The sequence below is a fragment of the Crocodylus siamensis genome, chromosome 1 (assembly GCF_052110815.1).
Source record: "Crocodylus siamensis isolate JL-2025a chromosome 1, ASM5211081v1, whole genome shotgun sequence".
Taxonomy (NCBI): Eukaryota; Metazoa; Chordata; order Crocodylia; family Crocodylidae; genus Crocodylus; species Crocodylus siamensis.
The window spans coordinates 72,028,870-72,049,355 of NC_143395.1; the positions used below are offsets into that span (position 1 = coordinate 72,028,870).

The 20,486-nt window shown below is 41.4% G+C and overlaps 1 protein-coding gene across 1 annotated transcript in view; it reads right to left on the bottom strand.

Annotated features, from left to right (window-relative positions):
- Positions 1-20,486, bottom strand: part of MDN1 (midasin AAA ATPase 1) — a 154,186-nt gene that overhangs the window by 123,103 nt on the left and 10,597 nt on the right. The window contains exons 2-9 of the mRNA XM_090036605.1: positions 14,932-15,158; positions 13,582-13,806; positions 12,250-12,357; positions 11,959-12,151; positions 8,762-8,974; positions 7,137-7,268; positions 3,463-3,566; positions 2,910-3,024 (exon numbers count right to left, since the gene is read on the bottom strand). Coding sequence (XP_089892731.1) covers positions 2,910-3,024; positions 3,463-3,566; positions 7,137-7,268; positions 8,762-8,974; positions 11,959-12,151; positions 12,250-12,357; positions 13,582-13,806; positions 14,932-15,158 — 1,317 coding nt within the window. The remainder of the gene's footprint in view (positions 1-2,909; positions 3,025-3,462; positions 3,567-7,136; positions 7,269-8,761; positions 8,975-11,958; positions 12,152-12,249; positions 12,358-13,581; positions 13,807-14,931; positions 15,159-20,486) is intronic.

The following is a 20,486-nucleotide window of genomic DNA, read 5'->3' on the forward strand; positions in this document are numbered from 1 at the left end:
GGAGGCCTGTTTAAACTTGATTGGCTAAAACTCGGTCACCGGGTTAGGGAATGCTGAGGCAAGAGACCAAGTCAGAGGGGGTATGGGCAACACCTGAACACATGATTAAGGGTTCATCACAGCATCCAGCCCGTTGGAGCCCTGGCCACAAATGCTGTCATACTTTTCCCGGGATGACTGGTGGAAGTCCTCCCCACACAGTGTATAAACACTCCAAGTAATCCCCTTAAGTCTGTTAAAAGACTACAGTAAAATCTGAAAGTCATGCTAAGTTGAGGCTTATTTCCAACAGGTAAAATACAAAATACTAATGCTGACTTCACAGGGCAAGCATAGCTAGGCCATCTAAGAAGATCCCTTCCAGTATATTCATAATAATTTCAAGCTGGCTCCTGTGTGTCTGGTTACTCCTTAAAACTTAATATTTTTCCTGGTTGTTAATCAGTTTCTTGAGATGTTCCAAACCAAATAACCCCTTGTCACTGAAAAAGGTAATTCATTTAAATTTAAACTGTTTATATAACAGGATTTTCCCTGTCAATTATGGCTTAGGACCCTCTTGATTTACTCAATAAAAAGAATGCTTTGAAGAGGCTAAACTAAGGGTATAAGAAAGCTGTAAAGCAGCAAACCATGTGCTTCAAGAGAGAGAAATCTCTCTGACGCTATCTGCAGTTGTTCTCAAGAAGCTGGGAGAAACAGATCTCCCTTCAAAGATTGTGCTGGGAACTTGCTTGTCAACAAATCACCCAAGTGCCTTGGAATGGTGAGATCCCAACTCACTCGCGCTCTCTCTCTCTTCCCCTCTAGGCATAGCTTTCTGAATCTAAATTGTATTAGTTAAGCTTGAGTTAGGTTTCCCCAAATACTCAATTAAACCAGGGTAATATTATAATTGTTCTGTTCGTTTTTCCTTGCATGTCTATTATTATTAGTACCATTATACATTTCATATACTTAGAAATAAATTACTTTTATAGTCAAATTGGTGGTAACTGGGTATCTTTTTCGTTCTCTACTTCTCCTTCCCGACTTGCTCTGCAGCAACACTTTTTTTTACCTAAGCCAAATATCCCTGTGAAGCCCAGAAATACTGTGGGGTCCACTTATCAAGAGGCTACCACTACTAGGATAGCTAGGGCAAAAGATTGGGACACGCTGAGTTTGAGACACATAAGGGGATCAGCTTATATAGGCTGACTGACCTAGTTTGGTTCAGACGTGCCCTAATGAACTGAACGCTGGCCCATGAGGGTGTCAGCTGGACACCCAGCCAGATTCAGAGGTATTCTGTTCCCCTGTTTGCTTGTGTCTGACTGCATTATACTGTTACCTTAATGAACTGATTCCTGGCAAATGAGGGTGTCAGCCTGTACATGCTGATCAACCCAGCCAGGTCAGGTGTGTCACATTATAGTTTCATAGTTTCTAGGGTCGGAAGGGACCTGAGTAGATCATCTAGTCCGACCCCCCGCCATGGCAGAAAATAATACTGGGGTCAAACGACCCCAGCAAGATGTTCATCCAACCACCTCTTGAAAACCCCCAGGGTAGGAGCCAGCACTACTTCTCTTGGAAGTTGGTTCCAGATCCTAGCCGCCCTGACCATGAAGTAGCGCTTCCTGATATCTAGCCTAAACCTGCCCTCTGCCAGCTTGTGACCATTATTCCTGGTCATTCCTGGCAGTGCACGGGGGAATAGTGATTCTCCCAATGCCTGCTGATCCCCCCCTGACTAATTTATAACAGGCCACTAGATCCCCACTCAGCCTTCTCTTTTGGAAGCTGAACAGGTTCAGGTCCCATAGCCTCTCCTCACAGGGCCTGCCCTGCTGTCCCCTGATCATGCGAGTGGCCCTCCTCTGGACTCTCTCGATGCTGTCCACATCCCTCTTGAAGTGCAGCGCCCAGAACTGGACGCAGTACTCCAGCTGTGGCCTGACCAGTGCTGCATAGAGGGGGAGGATCACCTCTTTGGACCTGCTCGAGATGCATCTGTGGATGTATGACAAGGTACAGTTGGCCTTCCTGACTGCCTCCCCACACTGCCGGCCCATGTTCATCTTGGAGTCAATGATGACTCCGAGATCCTTTTCTGCCTCCGTGCTGACAAGAGGGGAGTTCCCCAACCGGTAAGTATGGTGCCGGTTGTTCCTCTCCAGGTGCATCACCTTGCATTTGTCTGTGTTGAATCCCATCCTATTCACATCCGCCCACCCTTGTAGCCTGTCCAGGTCTGATTGAAGCCTGATGCTTCCTTCTAGTGTGCCAACATCCCCCCCACATCTTAGTGTCATCAGCAAATTTGAACAGGGTGCTTTTACCCCCTCATCCAAATCACTGATGAAGATGCTGAACAGTGCAGGCCCGAGGACCGAGCCCTGCGGAACCCCACTGCCCACATTCCTCCAAGCTGAGAAGGACCTATCCATTACCACCCTCTGGGTGCGGCCCTCCAGCCAGTTGGGGACACAATTGACTGTGTGGGTGTCGACACCACAGTCCCCCAGTTTCTTAATAAGAACGGGGTGAGAGAGAATGTTGAATGCCTTCCGGAAGTCCAGGAAGACTATGTCCACTGCTACCCTAAAGCTGAGACAGCAGCCCAGTAATATTGATTCCCATTTTCTATCAAAACGTGAAAAAGTTTTTGGACTCTTCAAATGGTGCTTAACACTTAAATTTGGAGAGTGGGAGAGGTGTTATAAACTGCGAATTTTAAATTCACTTCCAACCTCTGTAGGAGACAGCAGCTTTACTCCAGATCTAAACTATCAACTCTGAAATCAATACAGCCAGGTTGTGGATTTTGGATAACAAAACAAGAACAAAACCTGTTACATAAACTCAGGTTGTAATCATCATTATGGACTGACTTCCATTCTGTTACAGCTCATGATCCCACCTACCTCCTTGAGTTCTGCTTTACTCATGTTATTCAGGCGAATTTTGGTCCAATACTTATCCAGAAGAGCAGCATGGCTATTTTGTTGTCGGTACCAACCCCCAGCACAACTGAAGACTCTAAATTAAACAAACACACTCCATTAGGTTTCACAGAATATTATGCTTGGTTGAATCACCAGTATATTCTACATTGGGATTAATTTCAGTTTCTAAAATGATGTGCTTAGCAGTGCTGCCTTGTGCAGCACTCCCATGCTCTATTACATAAGCCTTATTGTAATCCTCCCATCTCTTCTGTATCACATATTTCCAAATATTTGTGGGGGGTTTGAAAACTATAAACCTTTAATCTTGCTAAAGTTGTATAAAATGCTAGTCCTATTCAATATATTTAATGCAGTTCTTTTATGTGCTCTTATAATTAAGGAAGTCTATGCACTGGACTTGTACCTTAAGGTTTTATGCTTATAGTTTGCAATTTAATCTTAATTCCTGGGTCTCACCTAAAAACAACCCATGTAATGCTGTCATGTTCATTTGACTTTACATGCGTACCTCCTGGTTGCAAAGAACTGGAATCCAGGAGCAACTTTTAAACAGTCACCACGACCAGGAATCAGCAGTTTTCCCTTTTCCAACAGAGGAATCAGCACAGAGATCTAAAGAAAAGAAAAGGCTTTATTTTATGGTTTTTTTGGGGGGGGGGGGTGGAGCCAACAGACAACCTGCTCAGCCAGACTCTACACAGCTCACTAGCTTACCTACACTGATCACTCTATATATGTGCTAGTCAAGTAACTGCAGCTCCCACCAGAAACTGTTTACTGAAAGGTACTTACTTTTAAGAGATGTTGACAAGGATCACCAAGCCCTAGTTTATTTTACTATACCCTCTCTCCAATAGAAGTAGACCCTTTTTCCAATTAGAAGATTTTACTACACCCTCTTTCCAAGAGAGTAATGAGGGGTGAATAATTGGGGCACAAGCCCTTGGTGATGCATTAAGAGGGGGAAGCCTTACACTCCCATCTCCTGTTCTCCATTACACACTTTCCAGCTGAAGCCCCTGCAAGAAGCAGTGGCACAGGAGTGTGCATTGATGAGTACAGGGCACTCTGGAAAACATAGTTCTGCAGAGCAGCAATGGAAATTGCTGCTTCTGCAGGAAGATATCACTCCATCTTTTTGCAGCTGAAATCAGGAAGGTTTTTTTTGCCTGTTCAGCAGGGGCTTCTGCAGCCAAAAAAGATAGGGTGACATCTTTCCTGAGCTGCAGAAAACTTCAGGTTTATTTGAACTCATGTAGGAAATCTTTTTAACATTGTGTGCTCAAGACATCAAAACCAGACAATTCTGTTAAGAAGATGAACTATTCATTAATACCCATATTTCAGCATTCATTACTAAGCTTTAAATTAACAGCCCATTGAGGTGATAGTTCTTTTTTTCAAAAGGTAGAAGTTTTAGCCAGTCATGTCTATGGCTAGGAACAGAAATTACACATAAACCAGTGTAAGTGATTGGAAACTGGTTCAAATCTACAACACAACAGAAGTTCAATGTATATAAACTACTTTCAAAATGACCAAAACCAATTTAAGATAAACCTGGATGAAAGTAGTATCAGACTTAACTGATTTCAGTTAAATCAGTTTATTGAACTAGTCCAGAACCCCTTCAGATTCAAGTTAATTCACAGTCCCCCAGGATACCAGGATACTTTGCGCCTCCACTGCAAATCCTCCCTACCTTTGACCCAAGCAGTCTGCTCCATCCAAACAGGAAGGTGTGCTTGAGTGCCCCCTGGCTTCTTGGTTGGACCACTGCAGGCATGTGGCTGCATTTTTGGGATCAAAAGTGAACGTCTGTTCACTCGCTTTTTGCTTCAATCTATGCAGCTTGGACTAATGTGCAAAGACTGAATCGATTCAGCCTTGGAGTTTTTGGCTGTCTGTACTTAGCCTATGTGTCTTTCTGCTGGCATTCACATTGTAATAAAGACCAAACATAAATATGATGGTCATCATGTTATTTTTCATCTTACTTCAGCCTGGCAGTTTTTAACCCTGCATTACACAAAACAGAAGTTTTGCCTTTTGATTAGTCTAGCCAAATAGACAATAAAGAGAGTTCTACCTCTGCATAGGCTTGAAGCCTAATATTTTTCCAATAGCTAAGGAAAGGACATCTGGATCAAACATTTGATCGGAAACAGACATTCCTATATCTGTAACTTCTGTCCATCATCCCAAGAGAACATAAAACGTTGACAATTTTTCTTCTCCCAGACTGAAAATAATACTGGACAATACTGGTTGGGAAAAAGGAAGGCAAGACCAAAGAGCCCTGGGCATAGGCAACTCTGGCAAGGACAAAGGGAAATACAAAAAGGATGACATGATTTGACATCTAGTTGGGCAGCCAGTTTCAAGTGGAGTAGCCCAGGGGCAGTCCCGGGGCCAGTTTTGTTCAATATCTTCATCACTGATCTGGAAGATGGCACAGAGTGCACCCTCAGCAAGTCTGCAAGTGGCACCAAGCTGGGGGGAGTAGTAGATATGAAGGAGGATAGGGCTAGAATTCAGAAGGACCTAGACAAATTGGAGGATTAGACCAAACAAAGTCTCATGAGGTTCAATAAGGAAAAGTGTAAAGTCCTGCACTTAGAACAGAACAATCTCATGCACCAGCACAGGCTGGGGACAGACTGGCTAAGCAACAGCGCTGCATGTTACAGTGGACATACTGGGGGTTACAGTGGACAATAACCTGAATATGAGCCAAGAAAGCTAATGGCATATTAGGCTGCATTAGTAGACATGTTGCCAACAGATCAAGGGAAGTGATTATTCCCCCCTATTTAGCACTGATGAGGTCACCTATAAAATACTGTGCCCAGTTTTGGACCCCCCACTACAGAAAGGATGTAGACAAATTGAAGGGTCCAGCAGAGGGCAACAAAATGGTTAGGGGACAGGGGCACATGACTTCTAAGGAGAGCCTGAGGGAACTGGGCTTATTTAGTTTGGAAAAGAGAAGCCTGAGAGGGGATTTAATAAAAATCTTCAACTACCTGAAAGGGGTTCCAAAGAGGACAGAGCTAGACTGTTCTCAGTGATGGCAGATGACAGAAAAAGGAGCAATGGTCTCAAGCTGCAGCAAGGGAAGTTTAGGTAGGATATTAGGAGGGTAGTAAAGCACTCTCACTAGGAGGGTAGTAAAGCACTGGAACAGGCTGCCCAGAGAGGCTGTGGAATCTCCATCCCTGGAAGTTTTCCAAGACCTGGATAGAGAAAGCCATGGCTGGGATGATCAAGTTAGGGATGGTCCTGCTCTGAGCAGGAGATTGGACTATATAACCTCCTGAGGTCCCTTCCAACCTTAATTTTCTGTGATTCTATGAAAAGGCAATGTGCAGGGAGTTTGTGTAGGAGAACAGAGGGATTCCAGAAGGAACTAAGAATGTGACCACAATAAACAAAATTGTCAAATGTAGACTTATAAAAAAGCATAGATTACAAATGATTCATTAAAACAAACAAACAAACAAAGATCAATTAAACTCTAGTATACTTTTCAAAATAGGATTCTTCTTAATATTACAAGCAACCTCATACATTTATGAAAATCACATGTCACTAGCAGAATCTCTCTCAGCTTTGCTGCGAAATCCCTACTTCTGAAAGCCTATATCCTAATAAAAACTTAACTGAAAGCCTAGTCAGTCCCATAAAAGATAGGAAACGAATAACTACACTGATGGAACATTTTGCAGCAGATACCCAAGAGACTAGAAGGGAAAATATTTATGTAAAAACATTATTTGTAGAAAAAAGCAAGTGCAGTTTTCTACAGTCATCAATGTAAGAGGGAAGCTTCCCTAATGAATACCAGTTGTGAAACTCTGAGAAATTAATTACTGTAAATGGCAGTGTTACTCTTAAACTTAATGCAGAACTTTTTTCATGCCTGCCCCAGCTGGAGTGAGAAGCAATGTGTGAGAAACAATGAAGGAAATATTATAAAAGCCTTACCATTAGCAGGACTCTAAAGCTACAAAGAGAAAAAGAGCCTGTTATATCAATTTGTCAATTCACATTCCCTAACTCCCTTCTGCCATACATCAGATCCAATCTGTCAAGACAATACTGTGATTTAGCCTTCAAAACCAGTAAGCAAGATCCACTTATTTTACAATGTTGCTTATAAGAGCAAATGAAGTCATGTACCACATCCAGAGGGGCATAGTCGATATCTTCCAGAAGTATCCAATGTCCTTTTGTGACAGCTTGTGTCAAGGTACCTGGCTGCCACACAAACTCCCCTGGCACATCTGTACAACGATACATACCAAGTAACGTCTGCAAAAAGAGAGCAATACATTTTACTATACAACTTGATAATTCAGGAAATATATTGCATACCTCATATCGACCTGCAAGTCGCACTTAAACGCCCTTCCCTAAATACTATGTTTACCGCTAGTAACATTAGCTAACAGCTAGTTTGGGATTTTTTGTTGTTGTTGTTTTTTTGGGGGGGGGAGGGAGGGTTTAAACCTAAAATGAATGTAAGCTTTAGAAATACTTAACAGCAATTGGTTGCATTCAGCCTAAAAGGAGGCCTTCTGCATCTTTATTAAATGCTGATTTTATTTTTAAAAGGGGATCCTGCAATTTGGAATGTAGCCTATTTATACAATACATTTATAGTTTCTGGTACACCACATCTCCCTAATACCACTAAAAGACTGCAGCTTCGTAGACAGTTTCTTGCTTCTAAAATTGTTTTATATAGGTAGCTGGATGCAAAGCGTAGGAAGGGCCAAAACTAAAACGGGATAATGAACATATTAAACAAGAGAGTTATAGTGAATTTAGTCACAAATCTATCACGTATAAATTGGTAAAGTAAGATTCATTTTTTAAATAAAATATTCTAGAACACATAGAGATTTTCTGGAAGTAAAAATATACTGTTCTACTTATACTTTTATTTGCTAGTTCAGTTTTACATTTTCCTTTACATTTTGATGCTTTATTACTTATGCCCAATCCTTTCACATCTCTTAGAGTTGGCAATCTTACATCTCATCTCTGAAAGTTTTATCTGACTTGAATATGCCCTACTCTTCCATACAAGGAGGACTGGCTGCTGCATGTGACAACAAAAACTTTAAGGCCAACACAATCAGTTCAGCTACACAGAAAATGAAATATTTAACACGTTAACAAAACCTTCAAGTGCCCTTCCACCCACAGTGTGCATTGAGAACATACATCAGTTTAAGCTCAATGGGATGAGTGTGCAATTATTTTTACTAAGGCCTTATCTATGCAAGAAGGTCACATCAACTTAACTCAAGTCAGCCATTAAATCTATGTTGCTGGACCAGTATAATTTCTGTGTGGACATTTATTGTAAGAAAGACTTATTTCAACTTAACTTAAACCTGTCCTCAAGTAATGTAAACTAAAACAAGAGGGTCCACAAAGTCTTTAGTACCAGCAATATTACTAAATCATTTTAGAATACACCTTATTTAAACTGAAGCAACTCTCTCATGTGGAAAAACCCTAATAAGTAGATTAATTTAAAGAAACTGTACGGATATAATGTAGTTCATGCACAGAATTTAAAAATTAATAAGAACTTTTCTTGATTTCTCATCTTCAAACTCTGATTCTCGCTGGGAACTTGAGCCTGCTGCAGTACAGCACTTCACATTCCAAACAAACTCAGTGTAAATGTCTATATTACTTTATTAGAAAAATAAATGGTGCTACAATGATGGTATCTTAATAAGCACAAATGAGTTTGTGTTTGCTTCAAAGGAGGAATGTTTTTCCGTTACCTTACTATCAGTCTGATCACCAAGCTGGACTTTAAGAATATGAGGAGGCTTTATTCTTCCTGTAACAGCTGCCAAATATTCAACTAAAGAAGTTTTACCACATCCTATTGGTCCTTCCAACAACACAGGATTCTGGAAAGCTACTGCTATAGCAAGGGCTTGAAGATTTGTGCAGGTAGACTCAACCATCACAAACCGGTTAATGTTGCTTTCCTAATAGGACAGAAAATGTGAGTTATTACACTATTTATAACTTCAAGCATATATCAAGCAAAATCAAGGGCTGGGTGGACCACAGACTGGACATTCCACAATTTATAGTTAGCATTTATATACAGATTCAGCCCATTTAAAAACCTATCATAAAACACACACTTTATAAAAGCATATGTATTAACCAATTTATTCTCAAAACTTGTCAGGCTGCAGCTGTCAAGGACAACAGAGAAACGGTTTTACTATTGTGCCAAGAAGGCAGTCTTAGTAATAATTTAATGCAGTGGTGCTCAAATTCTAGCCCAAAGACCAGATCTGACCTACAAGGCTCCCCAAAATCTGGAAATTTGGCATTAAGAGAGCAATAGGAATTAACACTGACATTGCTCCCCTGCCACCTAATTCCAAGCCCTCTGGCCAGATAACATTGACTTGTGTGCCAGACAGGTTGGTGTGCAGGCAGTGGGCCTAACCTGGCACACATGGGGCTCAGGCAGCTGGTCCAACATATGGCCTGGGACCCAATCCAACGTGTGGGACCAGGGCACAGTGTCAGATCAAACTGGTGTGCTGACCCTGCACCACTCATTTGGCTCACAGCCTAGTGAGTCACCACTGATTTAATGTATATTTGCGGATTAAGTCATAAAAAAACGATCTCAGGTGCATGACGAATCCTTACCAAGATCATACAGCAATAGTAATTTGCTGACCTTTTAAATAGAAGTCCTGATTTTAAAGAGCCAAATCTATTCATATATGCATAGGTGGTATGTGAGGTCACTAAATTCAGCTGCATGTCAGAAGAGGAAGACATAAATCTGCACAGAGTTTACCAAGCTCACAGTAGTGGATTTAAATTTCAAAAGGGTGATCATATGCTTTAATTGTGTAAGCTGGTAAAATAACACTAGAATCTGAAAGCTTTAGTTTATTATACAGAGATTGCTATTTCCTGTTAGTAAGCAAAGGAAAAACAGTTAAAATAGAATTTATTTTTCACTGGAACCAAGCAAAAAGCACTCTACTTTGAACTCATATCAATTATCTATAAAAGCTATCAGGTGGTAAATCAGATTTACGTAGGCTGTAATTTAGTTGTCCACCTCCTTGACCCTCATCATTTGAAAAAATGTTCAAAACTGATGCCACTGTATGCATGTCCTTTTCTGCTTTTTAAAATCTGAAAGATGAAACAATGGTGTTGAAGCTGGATATGGTCTAAAACTGAATTTAGACAAGGGGGTAAGATGCTAGTTTGTGACTACTGGCTGAAGCTACAGGAAAGGACAAGAAAGAAAGTGTAGGAACTAACATTTACTGGGTCAGACCATAAGTCCATCTTGCTCAATAGCCTGTTACAGTAGCAGAGAGCAGATGCTGAAAGGGAAAATAAACTGGGTATGAACAGTGTTACCCCCTCCACTATTCATCTCCCACTTTTAGCCTCCAGCATTTAAGGTCTAGGAAGTTCTGATTCAGAGACTGTATCCCTAACTCCTATGCTCAATAGTTGCTGATGCCCCTTTCCTCTGACAATTTGTCTAAACCCTTTTTGAATATGTCTAAATTGTCAGCTTCTACAACATCTGCTGACAATGAGTTCCACGCTGTGTGAAAAAGCACTTTCTTTTGTTAGTGTTAAACTTACTATCTAGTAGTTTCATTTTGTGACATCTAGTTCTTGTACTGTGAGAAACAATCATTATTAAATTCCTATTTACTTTCTCTTCACCATTTAGTATTTTGTAAATCCTGATTGTAACCCTCCCCCCTCTAGCGGCATGGAGAAACAAGGGTTGGGGCCACCAGCACTTTGCACTGCTTACAGTGCCGCTTTTATTTTTGTCGGTGCTGTGCATCACTTTCACCACCGTCCGCAGTTCTGGTTTTGCTGCCATGCATGGCGTGGGCCCCCCTTCCATCCTCCAAATTGGCTGCTGGAGGACTGGCCTCTCCCTCTTCCCCCTTTTAACCGGCCACCAGGGGTACACTGACCAAAAAAGGTTGAAAACCCCTGGCCTAGCCACTTTAGTTTCTCCTCGTATGGAAGCCCCTCCCCATAGCAATAATCATCCTTGTTGCCCTTCAATGTACCTTTGCTAGTTGAGTAGATGGTTTTTCAAAAATACGGATAGTTTGTCAACTGTCATTCATATGACAGTTTACAGTAAGAAATAAGTTTAAAACATTGTTTCCTTAAATAATTTGAAAACATGCATGTTGAAGATATGCCTTAAGTGTTTCCCAGTAGTTTAAACATAGTAAACTTCTCCTTATCCCTGCCCCTTAGCAGGTAAGGAGCAGCATAGTTTTCTTTTAGTCAAAAAAGTACTCCCTGGCAGAGAGAAGCATTTTGATGCAAGTCAAAAAGATTGTATCAGGGCCTGTCTATTTTATATAGCTGTTGCTACCATAGCCACGCTGGTAGTGCCCCCAGTAGAGGCATGCTATATGGCAAAAGAAGGGGGGTTTCTAATGGCTTCACAATACCATCTTCCTGAACAACAGCAGCTCTACTACAGACGCCTTCTTTTCTCTGTGTAGCTATATCCAGAAGGGAGGTCTTCTTAGCAGGTAGCTATGTTGGCTAGGAGTTCTAAAAAAATCATGGTACTATAATGCAGGGATCAGACCCCTTGCTAGTTCAGTCACAGAACCACAATCCCAATTTAGAAAGGTAGTGTTACACACAGAATTAAAACATCCATCACTGAAGAGTCTCTTGCAGGCAATTTTCAAGAATTGATGCATAAAAAAGAACAAGCAACTGTATTGACCCTTTCAGTGCTGAGTTCCTTTGAAGTGCCAACCTTCCACTTCACAAACTTTCAGCACCTGGCACAAGGCAAAATAGAGTTTATATTATGTAATACTGAATAATACATGTTCAGTATTATTTAAGCAATTAACAAAGATAAATTAGTTCAGAGCATTTATCATATTTTAATAATATAAGCCAGAATCAAGCTTGTACATACCTGTTCTTTGGACACAAGTTGCAGCCTGGATAACACAACTCCACATATCGCCACCACATTTGCAGAGAGATCACACGAGACAATCTCTCCTTGCGTGTACTGCAGATCATTCTCTTTGTGCCAAAGGGCGGTATCTGAATTTGCCAAAACAAGGGCTTTCTCCACATTCTGCATCTGCGATTCTTCCAGTAGCCTATCAAATTAACATCCACATTAACGTTACAGGTGGAAGCCATAAACAAATATACTCAACTGTGGCAAAGTATTAAATGTAAAAGGTGTTCAGCTTACTTTAACCTGAAATGTATCAACTCTTCTGGACTGAAGATCTTCTTAAGGAAAGATAACCTGTGCTCATCATTCATGCATGTAACCAAAGCAAGGCAATTTGAAGTGTACCTGAGAAATATAGTTTGAATAGGTCAGAATCACAAATGAGAACACCGTTTTGAAAAATCTTCCACAACCTTTTACAGAGATATTTGAGAGGAGATAAAAAATAGGATTCTCCAACAATGTGATGCCTCTCACACTCAGCAAGAAAGAGGCTCATTTTTGGAACATAAATGTTGTTGGCTATGAATTTTTTCCATCGGTTATCAAAGTTTGTTATGGCAGAAACAAACAGTGGCAAAATACTGAAATATGCTGTTCCCTCTTTCATATTTTGGTGCTTTATTTGACTCAGTGAGTTTTCCAAGTGTTTCAATTTACAATAAAAATAAAACTGTTCTCAAAAAATGTGACTGATACAGTATATTGAAACAGAGTATGACTCAAAAAGCAATAAATATTTCTATAGACAGTATATGAAGCAGAAATTTATGCCCTGTTGTGCTGCCATGCGAGCCATAGCACTTCTTAAAAAAATGGAAGCTACCAATGATTTGAAATACATTGGTAAAACTACATGCAGTAGCCTCACTATTATTTCCATAAAAATGCAAATAGTGACATGTTTCTAGTATCCCACAGTGCATTGCTCAGTGAAGAACTGACCTCCCTTTAAACCTTTCTCCACTCTGGTGCCTGGAAGTCACTTCTAGCTTCAAGTACTCTCAAATGCCCACCAACATAGGCCCCATTTGTGAACCACAAAGACAGTGAGCCATCTAGCAACATTTCTGCACATTTCTGACCTCCATCAGGAATTAGACCTGATCAGGAAACACTAATTTCCTGGATCCAAAGATTCTGTAGCTAATGGCACTAACAGAAGGACATGGTGCTTCTCAGCTGCTCCGGAGAAGCACAGCAATGGTAGCAGAAGGAAAAGGAAGTACAGTAAAATCTCTGCTTTCTGGCATTTAACTAACTGGAAATTCCAATAACTGGAATTTTTACCTTACCCCAGGGATGCCAGATAACAGAGATTTTATTGTATGTACATGTTAAAGATAACTCCTCTAATTCTCATGCATTCTTCATTTACTGAGACTAGAAGATTCAGGCAGTATAACTTATTCTCAGGATCGTAAGGGCAGCCCTAACAGTTCTTTAATCTGAACTCATTCTTTGCCTGGTACTTCTGAAAGATTCTCTCACCTTTCCCATTAAAAAATGTTAGAAGAAATTCAAAACATTATTTGTCTCAGACTCGAGGAGACTGAGATTTAAACTTACCAGCGGACCAAAGTATCATGACTCCTTAGCAATGGAACACATGCGCCCCAGTCCCACAGCTCCCGAAATACTGATGGCTGTTGGTGTAGGAATCTGTAGGCTGCCTCCATGAGATCCCGTAACTTCATTCGCCTGCGCCCATAGCGGACTGTGTTTGTATCTGAACTCTCCAGGAAGAGCCTTTGAAACACTGGGGCAGTATCCTTAAAATACCTTAAAGCAAATCTTAAAAAGAAATGAAGACACTGGAGTCAGACAAAGTATTCAAGTTGTAGCAAAGAAACAATGTAGTCTACAAAAAAGTTTTAATTCATAGAGGTCCCAGCTGCCCACTACATCCCTCATTGCTCTAGCTACTGCCATGGGTGGTGGTTGGGGTCGCTGGGGCAGAATATTATGACAGAAGACCTACTGAGCTTTCTGCATGTGTGGTAGTGCCAACAGAAGGGCTCGGGCAGGAGCCTGTGCTGCTCAAACAACAGTGGGGTGGGGGTGGGCTCACGCAGCTGGTTTGGCAGGGCAGGAGGAGAAACCACCTGAGTAGTGGTGACAGTAACAGCTAGCACTTTGCACTGCTTGCCCAGCAGGGGTCCTGGGGAGCCCACACGGCCCACAGCCCATGTGGTGCGTCACCTGGGGCCTGCATCCCATGTGAGGCGCAGCCACTCTGACATTGGACAGCCCCACTTTACAGGGAACAGCATATTTTCCAGTATATCTAAGTAATACGCTGCTTAACATTCACCGTCGCTGCTTTAGCAATGCCACAGGACACATCTTCAGCTGTTTAACAGCTGTTAGGAAATCTATCTTGCATGAATTTGCCTAGTTTGTTTTTAAACCTTACTATCATATGCCTCTAAAACCAACTATAATAAAATGTTCCACACGTTAACCATGCACCGAGTAAAAAAAAAAAGAAAAATACTCTCTCTTGTTAGGTTTAAACCCGTCTCCTGCTGTTTTCAGTAGGTGCATCCCTTTGACTAATATTCAAATATTCTAACATTCAAGTCCAGACATGCCTACACTTGGGCAACAGCAACATTTTAGCAAGCAGCTGATATCAGGCAGTTTTGAAAATTCTGAGTAATTTTCATACAAGTCTACACCCCAGACACCCAATATTTTCCTTTGTATTCCAACTGTTCCGTTGTAGATGATGTTAGACATTGCCATGCCATTCATTTAACTATTATTTTCTTTAAAGACTTAGATTCTCAAATCCATAGTTTCAATTCAAGACAAACCTCTATAAAAATAGCCTCTCCTACCCATATCCAGAAAAACCATCTCCCAACCAGCCAGACAGCATACGTATGTCACACAAATAAATATCACACCACTTACGGCAGTACATCGGGATGGACAACAATAAGTTTGCTCATGGCTACACAAAGTCTTTCATGTAGATCATGGTTGAACTGGCCGCCAGCTTTAATGGCTTCTGCATTTCGCTCCAACAAATCTAGTAAGATTGGTCGAAATTGACGGCCAATCAGTAAAGTACATTCTTTGTCCAGTAATAGCTGTGCTAACACGTGGAGGAGACCCTGCCGATCCTGCTCAGTCCAGATCTGGGAGAGAGGGAAGAAAACAGGTTAAGAACATAATAAAGAAAAAAAATAGTTCTTTGAATGTAGACAGCACTGTTCACTGAATGCTCTCAAAGCTTATGAAAGAAACTGCATGTCACTAAACAAGTTCAATGTTTGTAAAAACGGAAAAGCTGAACACCAGAGAGGGTAAAGGACTTAGAAACAGTCATGGCAAGTCAGAACAAGCAACAAATCATAGTAGCAAGGGCACCTAATTCCACTGTTCTAACCACTATATTACCATCTCACTGACAGCTTCTTTCCTTCTTTTTTAGTCTTAAACAGGAAAAATGATGCTGACACCTATTAAAAGGTTTTGTAGAACAGTGAGGCAGTCAAACAGATGGCCTACGGAAGTTGTGGACTCTCCACCCCTGAAGGTATTTAACAAGAGGTTAAATTAGCTGGAGATGATCTAGGTGTAGCCATACATATGTCCTACTATGGGCATTTCCCATGCTTCTGGACTTTGCTCAGTGTCCCCACCCAACCCCTTTTCTGCTACAAGTGTCAGAGTGTTTCTAAGCCTCCCCAGCTGCATTAGGTGTCAGCTACAGCCAAGGCTAGGGACGTTAACTGAGATGTGCTAATACTCGTGTTGGGACCAAAGCCAGAAGTTCCTACCTAGACAGTCTTGCTAGAGAGACTGCACCGTATTTGGGGTCAAGAAGGAATTTTACCCTCTGATCAGACTGATATGGACAATGGTTGGGGGGGGGAGGAGGGAGGAAGGTTGCCTTATTCTGCAGTGGGGGGCATGGCCCTCTACTTGGGACCTGGTGGGCATATATTGCCAACATTTCATAGAGGAAGAACATTGGCTGCTGTGGTTCTCCTCCTTTACCCGTGTCGGGTTAGGGTGTTAGGTCTGTGTTATGTCAGGGTTTAGATTATGGTTTCTATAGGATTGTTTGAAAAGGGATGAGATCCTGCCTCAGGCAGGGGGTCAGACTAGATGATCTATGAATCTGTGTGGCAATACTACTATAAACCCAGTTCACTAGATCAATACTCACCAGTTCACACCAGGAGTCAGTCATTTTCCTAAACCACATTTCAGTTATCTATGTTGCCAATTAGTTCAAGAATCAACAAGGACAACAGATGAGCAGTTCTGTGGTTACTAGTATTTCAGGGGACCCAGTGTAGACAAGTCACTGACAAACTGGCATTAGTAAGGAGCCTAGCACACCAGGCCTAAAGACGCATTTGTAGGCAATTACTAAAAAAACAACTATTTGGATTACATGTTAGTGCAGAGATGGCCAACCTGTGGCACACAGTAGAATAGGGAGGGGACAGGCAGCACAGCAGCAGGTAAGGCAGGGAATACAGAGGACAAAGCAGAAAGCAGAGCACTAGACTGAACAGGGAAAGAGAACTTGATTGGAACTCAGGGAGGGCGCAGTGCTAATTTGTGGAAAGTCATCCAAAAAAGTTGGCCACAAACAAACCTTGAATCAGTTATGATCCAGGCAAAGTTGTTTTCATATTTGACAGTGTTTTTATACTGCAGAACACTTCAAATGAGGAAATTTAAAAAAAACCCAAAAAACAGTTTAACTTTTTTTTTCACATCCAAATGACTGTTTAAAAGAAAATGCAAGGCAAAGAAGCATGCTTTAGCCAAGTGGGGGGAGGCATCGTTTTTGGTATACCTACCACAAATAAGCCCTACACCCTTGACAATTGCTACTCTGATCTCTTTCCCATGCTTGATCTGCTGCTCTGCTTTCTGCTTCCGACCGTGTGTTCCCTACATGATCTTGGCTCAGCTTTCTGCTTCCTTCCCTGTGGTCCCTGACCTATTTGCTGCTTTGCTTTCTATTTCCTGCCCTATGTGCTACCACGCTGCTCTACAATCTGCCACATGCCACACACACACAAGCTGCCCATGCAACCTGTGACACCCATGCTGCAGGTTGGCCACCCCTGCTTAGGATACAACTGGAGTGCTGGTAAAGACAACAGACAATAATGCCCAGATTCCATGGGAATGGACACTCGGTTTAAATGCAACTTGAAACACAGACAGGCATTAAACCAGTTTAAAACTGCCTGGAATGGTTCAAAAAGTGTAACTGGAAAGTTAGGCACTCTTTTGAATCATTTCTATACTACATGCGGACAACAAGCTTTCTGTGACATGCAAGTCAGAACAAGACTCTGGTTAGCCCTCCAGCCATCCCACATTACATCACTCCTCCCCCACCACTGCTGCTGCTACTGGCCACTCTTGCAGCCAAAACTTTACTACCCCCCTTTTTCTCTCCCATGGGCTGGCAATTTTATCAGTAAACTCCCTTGCACCGTTTGGTCAATAAAATCTATATCTTTTCTACAGCCAGCTGCATTTTCACTCACTATTTAATTAGGGTCCACCCAATCAGGATCATGGTACTCCCCCCCACATACCAAAATGTGCAAGTCCAAACACTCCACAAGTCAGGCAAACAGACTGCAAACTTTGGTCAACCACAAGCTACTGAATTCTACTGAACTCAAAGTCAGGAGAGAAGGGAAAGAAGAAAACTGAAAACACCCTTAGTCACAAGTTGCCCATCACCTGGGACCCCCAAAACATGACTTCCCACTAGCCCTCTGTGAGGAACGCTGGGTTTGGGGCTCACTTCCACCCCACATGTTAAGAGTCACAACACTTCAATGCCTAAAAGATGAGGGCTCTCCCTGGAACACTACAGCACTGTACATATGGACACCAGTGACCCCTGACTACTGTGAACCAGTTTCCAACATTTGGGAACAGTTTGATTGTTATGTCAATCCACACCCCATGTCAATACCAGCTGATTACATATTTTAAAAATAAATCAGCCTTTTCCTGCACCTCTAAGAATCACTCTCTGTGATCTACAACTTAGTACTATTATCTCCTCACCAGAACACAGTTCTTACTAAAATTTTACCTCCCTTGATACTCTAATCTTTCTATTTTTGTGTAGCTAAACACCTAAAACAGCATATGAAAGTTCATGTAACATAGCTGAAGTTGCCCAGATTGTCACATACCATTAATTTGTTTTTACAAAACATGACATGACATTTCCTTTTCTCTCACCATTTGTAACAGAACCAAAAGACTTCCCTGATGCCGGTTAGGAGTCATTTTAAAAAGGGGTTTGAATGGATGATTTTTTAGTCAGGGAACAGGAGAGAGTGTGTGTACTTCAGAAAAAGACGACAGATTTCAAGAGACAACACTATTCTATTATTTTTAGTTGCTTTAATAATCAGAAAAGCTGCATAAAAGGCAATAATGCTTATAACAGTGAAGTATATAATTCATAATAAAGACTAAAAAGTAACAATGTATGTTTCCAATATTGCTGATTCAGGTCTGGGTTTGAGTTTTATTACATGTGGAAGATGACACTGAGGCTCAGGTCCTCTATTTATCCATTCATTCAAGTTGTAAGGCACAGGGAACACCAATGCAAACTATCCTATACCACTTACATACCACATCACTGATTGGAGGGATCATCCTCAAGGGTAAAAGCGTTTTTATCTACAAGCCTCTTCAACTCTGGGATAGGACAGCTAAGAAGCGTGCTTATTCTGTTTTTGAATCAGTCCTTTAAATACCAGCTTGTGAGTCTTTATATATCAAAATCCATTCAACAAGCAATTTTATGACACCAATCAGTGTTTTAATTGCTGAATAAAAGGAACATATAAACCTGACAGAAAAGGATACCAACATGTGAGTGAGTGAGTGAGCGAGCGAATTCAGATGTGAAAATTTGTATGAAAAAGGTGGCCTAAACTGCTAGAAATCTGGACTGGTAAATCCTTCATGGCAATTGTACAAAGCTGCTTCAGGCAAGCACCATGAGGGACAGTCTCTCTTCCCCCAGGAAATCCACCTCACATTTAATTAGCAAAAGGGATGCCAAAAAGGAGCTCATCTAGGATTGAGTCTTTAAGGCCACCTGAGGCAACAGGTTGCTGTGCACCAGCAGTGCTTCAATGACACAGTCCCTCCTCTTTTCCAGAGAGCACAGCTTGTTAAACCAAGTACAGCAAAACCTGGATGAAAACCATTTGGCTCCAGTGGAGCCATTAGAGAGCTAGACGCATTTAGAAAAAAAAAAGATCAAAGTGCCAATGGCTGGAATAGCTTTTGGGCAGGCCAAAGGCCTAGGAAATGGGTCCCTGCTCTTTCAGCTAGGTTTGTAGTTGCATTTAGCCCAAAGGTTATGAGATGATAGCCAGTAAAGGCCCCCTGTGCTCAGAATATAGCGTCAATGTTATCTCTTCAATAAGATATTCTCCACAGCAACAAGTCTGCAAGTACGTCTGGAACGCTGCTTCAAAATATCAGCATTAGCCTGTTTCTGTGTAGAGTCACTATTGATGTATATCAGCTGTATGGCATCTGGATATTACAGAAAAAGGCCTATAAGCAGTAAATTGAAACTGAAGCCTTGCCACCCAAGATAACCTGTTTTAACATGAGTTAATCCATCTAATTTGAGACAGCACACCTTGTTTTACATTCTAGCCTAGAGGCTTCACAGATAGGGTGCCCTGTCTTAACTGGTGACAGATTAACTTGAGTTAAAACAAAACCATGAGCTATAGCCAAGGTTTACTCTTTGGGCTTAACTTTAAAGTGGATGAGATTAAGTTGAGGTTTAGCCAACACAAACTGGAATTCTGCACATAAGATTAAGAGAATAGGACACTGCTTCTATGCATGTTGGTTTTCAGAACTGGAGCCATGACTATGGAGTATAGCTGGGGCTGGGAGTATTCATATTGTAATGTAAGGACTGAAATTCTTGGACCAGCATAAAAAAAAAAGCAAAGTGAAAGCATTTGTCATAAATGTTTCACTGAAAGTCAGAAGTTTGAAGATAATCAGATGCTACTGTAAGTGATACTGACTAGCAATGCAATGATGTTATTCCCACCACCGTCAGGCAACTCCAGGAAACTGAAGTTTTTGCATTCTGGGTACAGTATGGCTGTAACGCTGAAATGGATGCGCTAAACTAGACTTGAATCGACTTTTTTCCTAGTGAAGATACCAGGTAAACTTATTACACCTCCTTTTCAGATGGCTGCATTCTAATTTAGAAAACAACTCAGTCAGCTAAAAATAAGGTAAAAGTGCATCAGCATAAAGAAAAAGTTGAACTTATTTCAGGTTTGATTAGCCCATATTATGTAAGCCTGACAGAAACTCAGCTACTTTTCTTTATAGGTTTGCCCTGTCTAGACAAAGGAGTGCATTCTACTGCATTGCACTGACAACCTCTGTATGGGAAAGAAACTATTTAA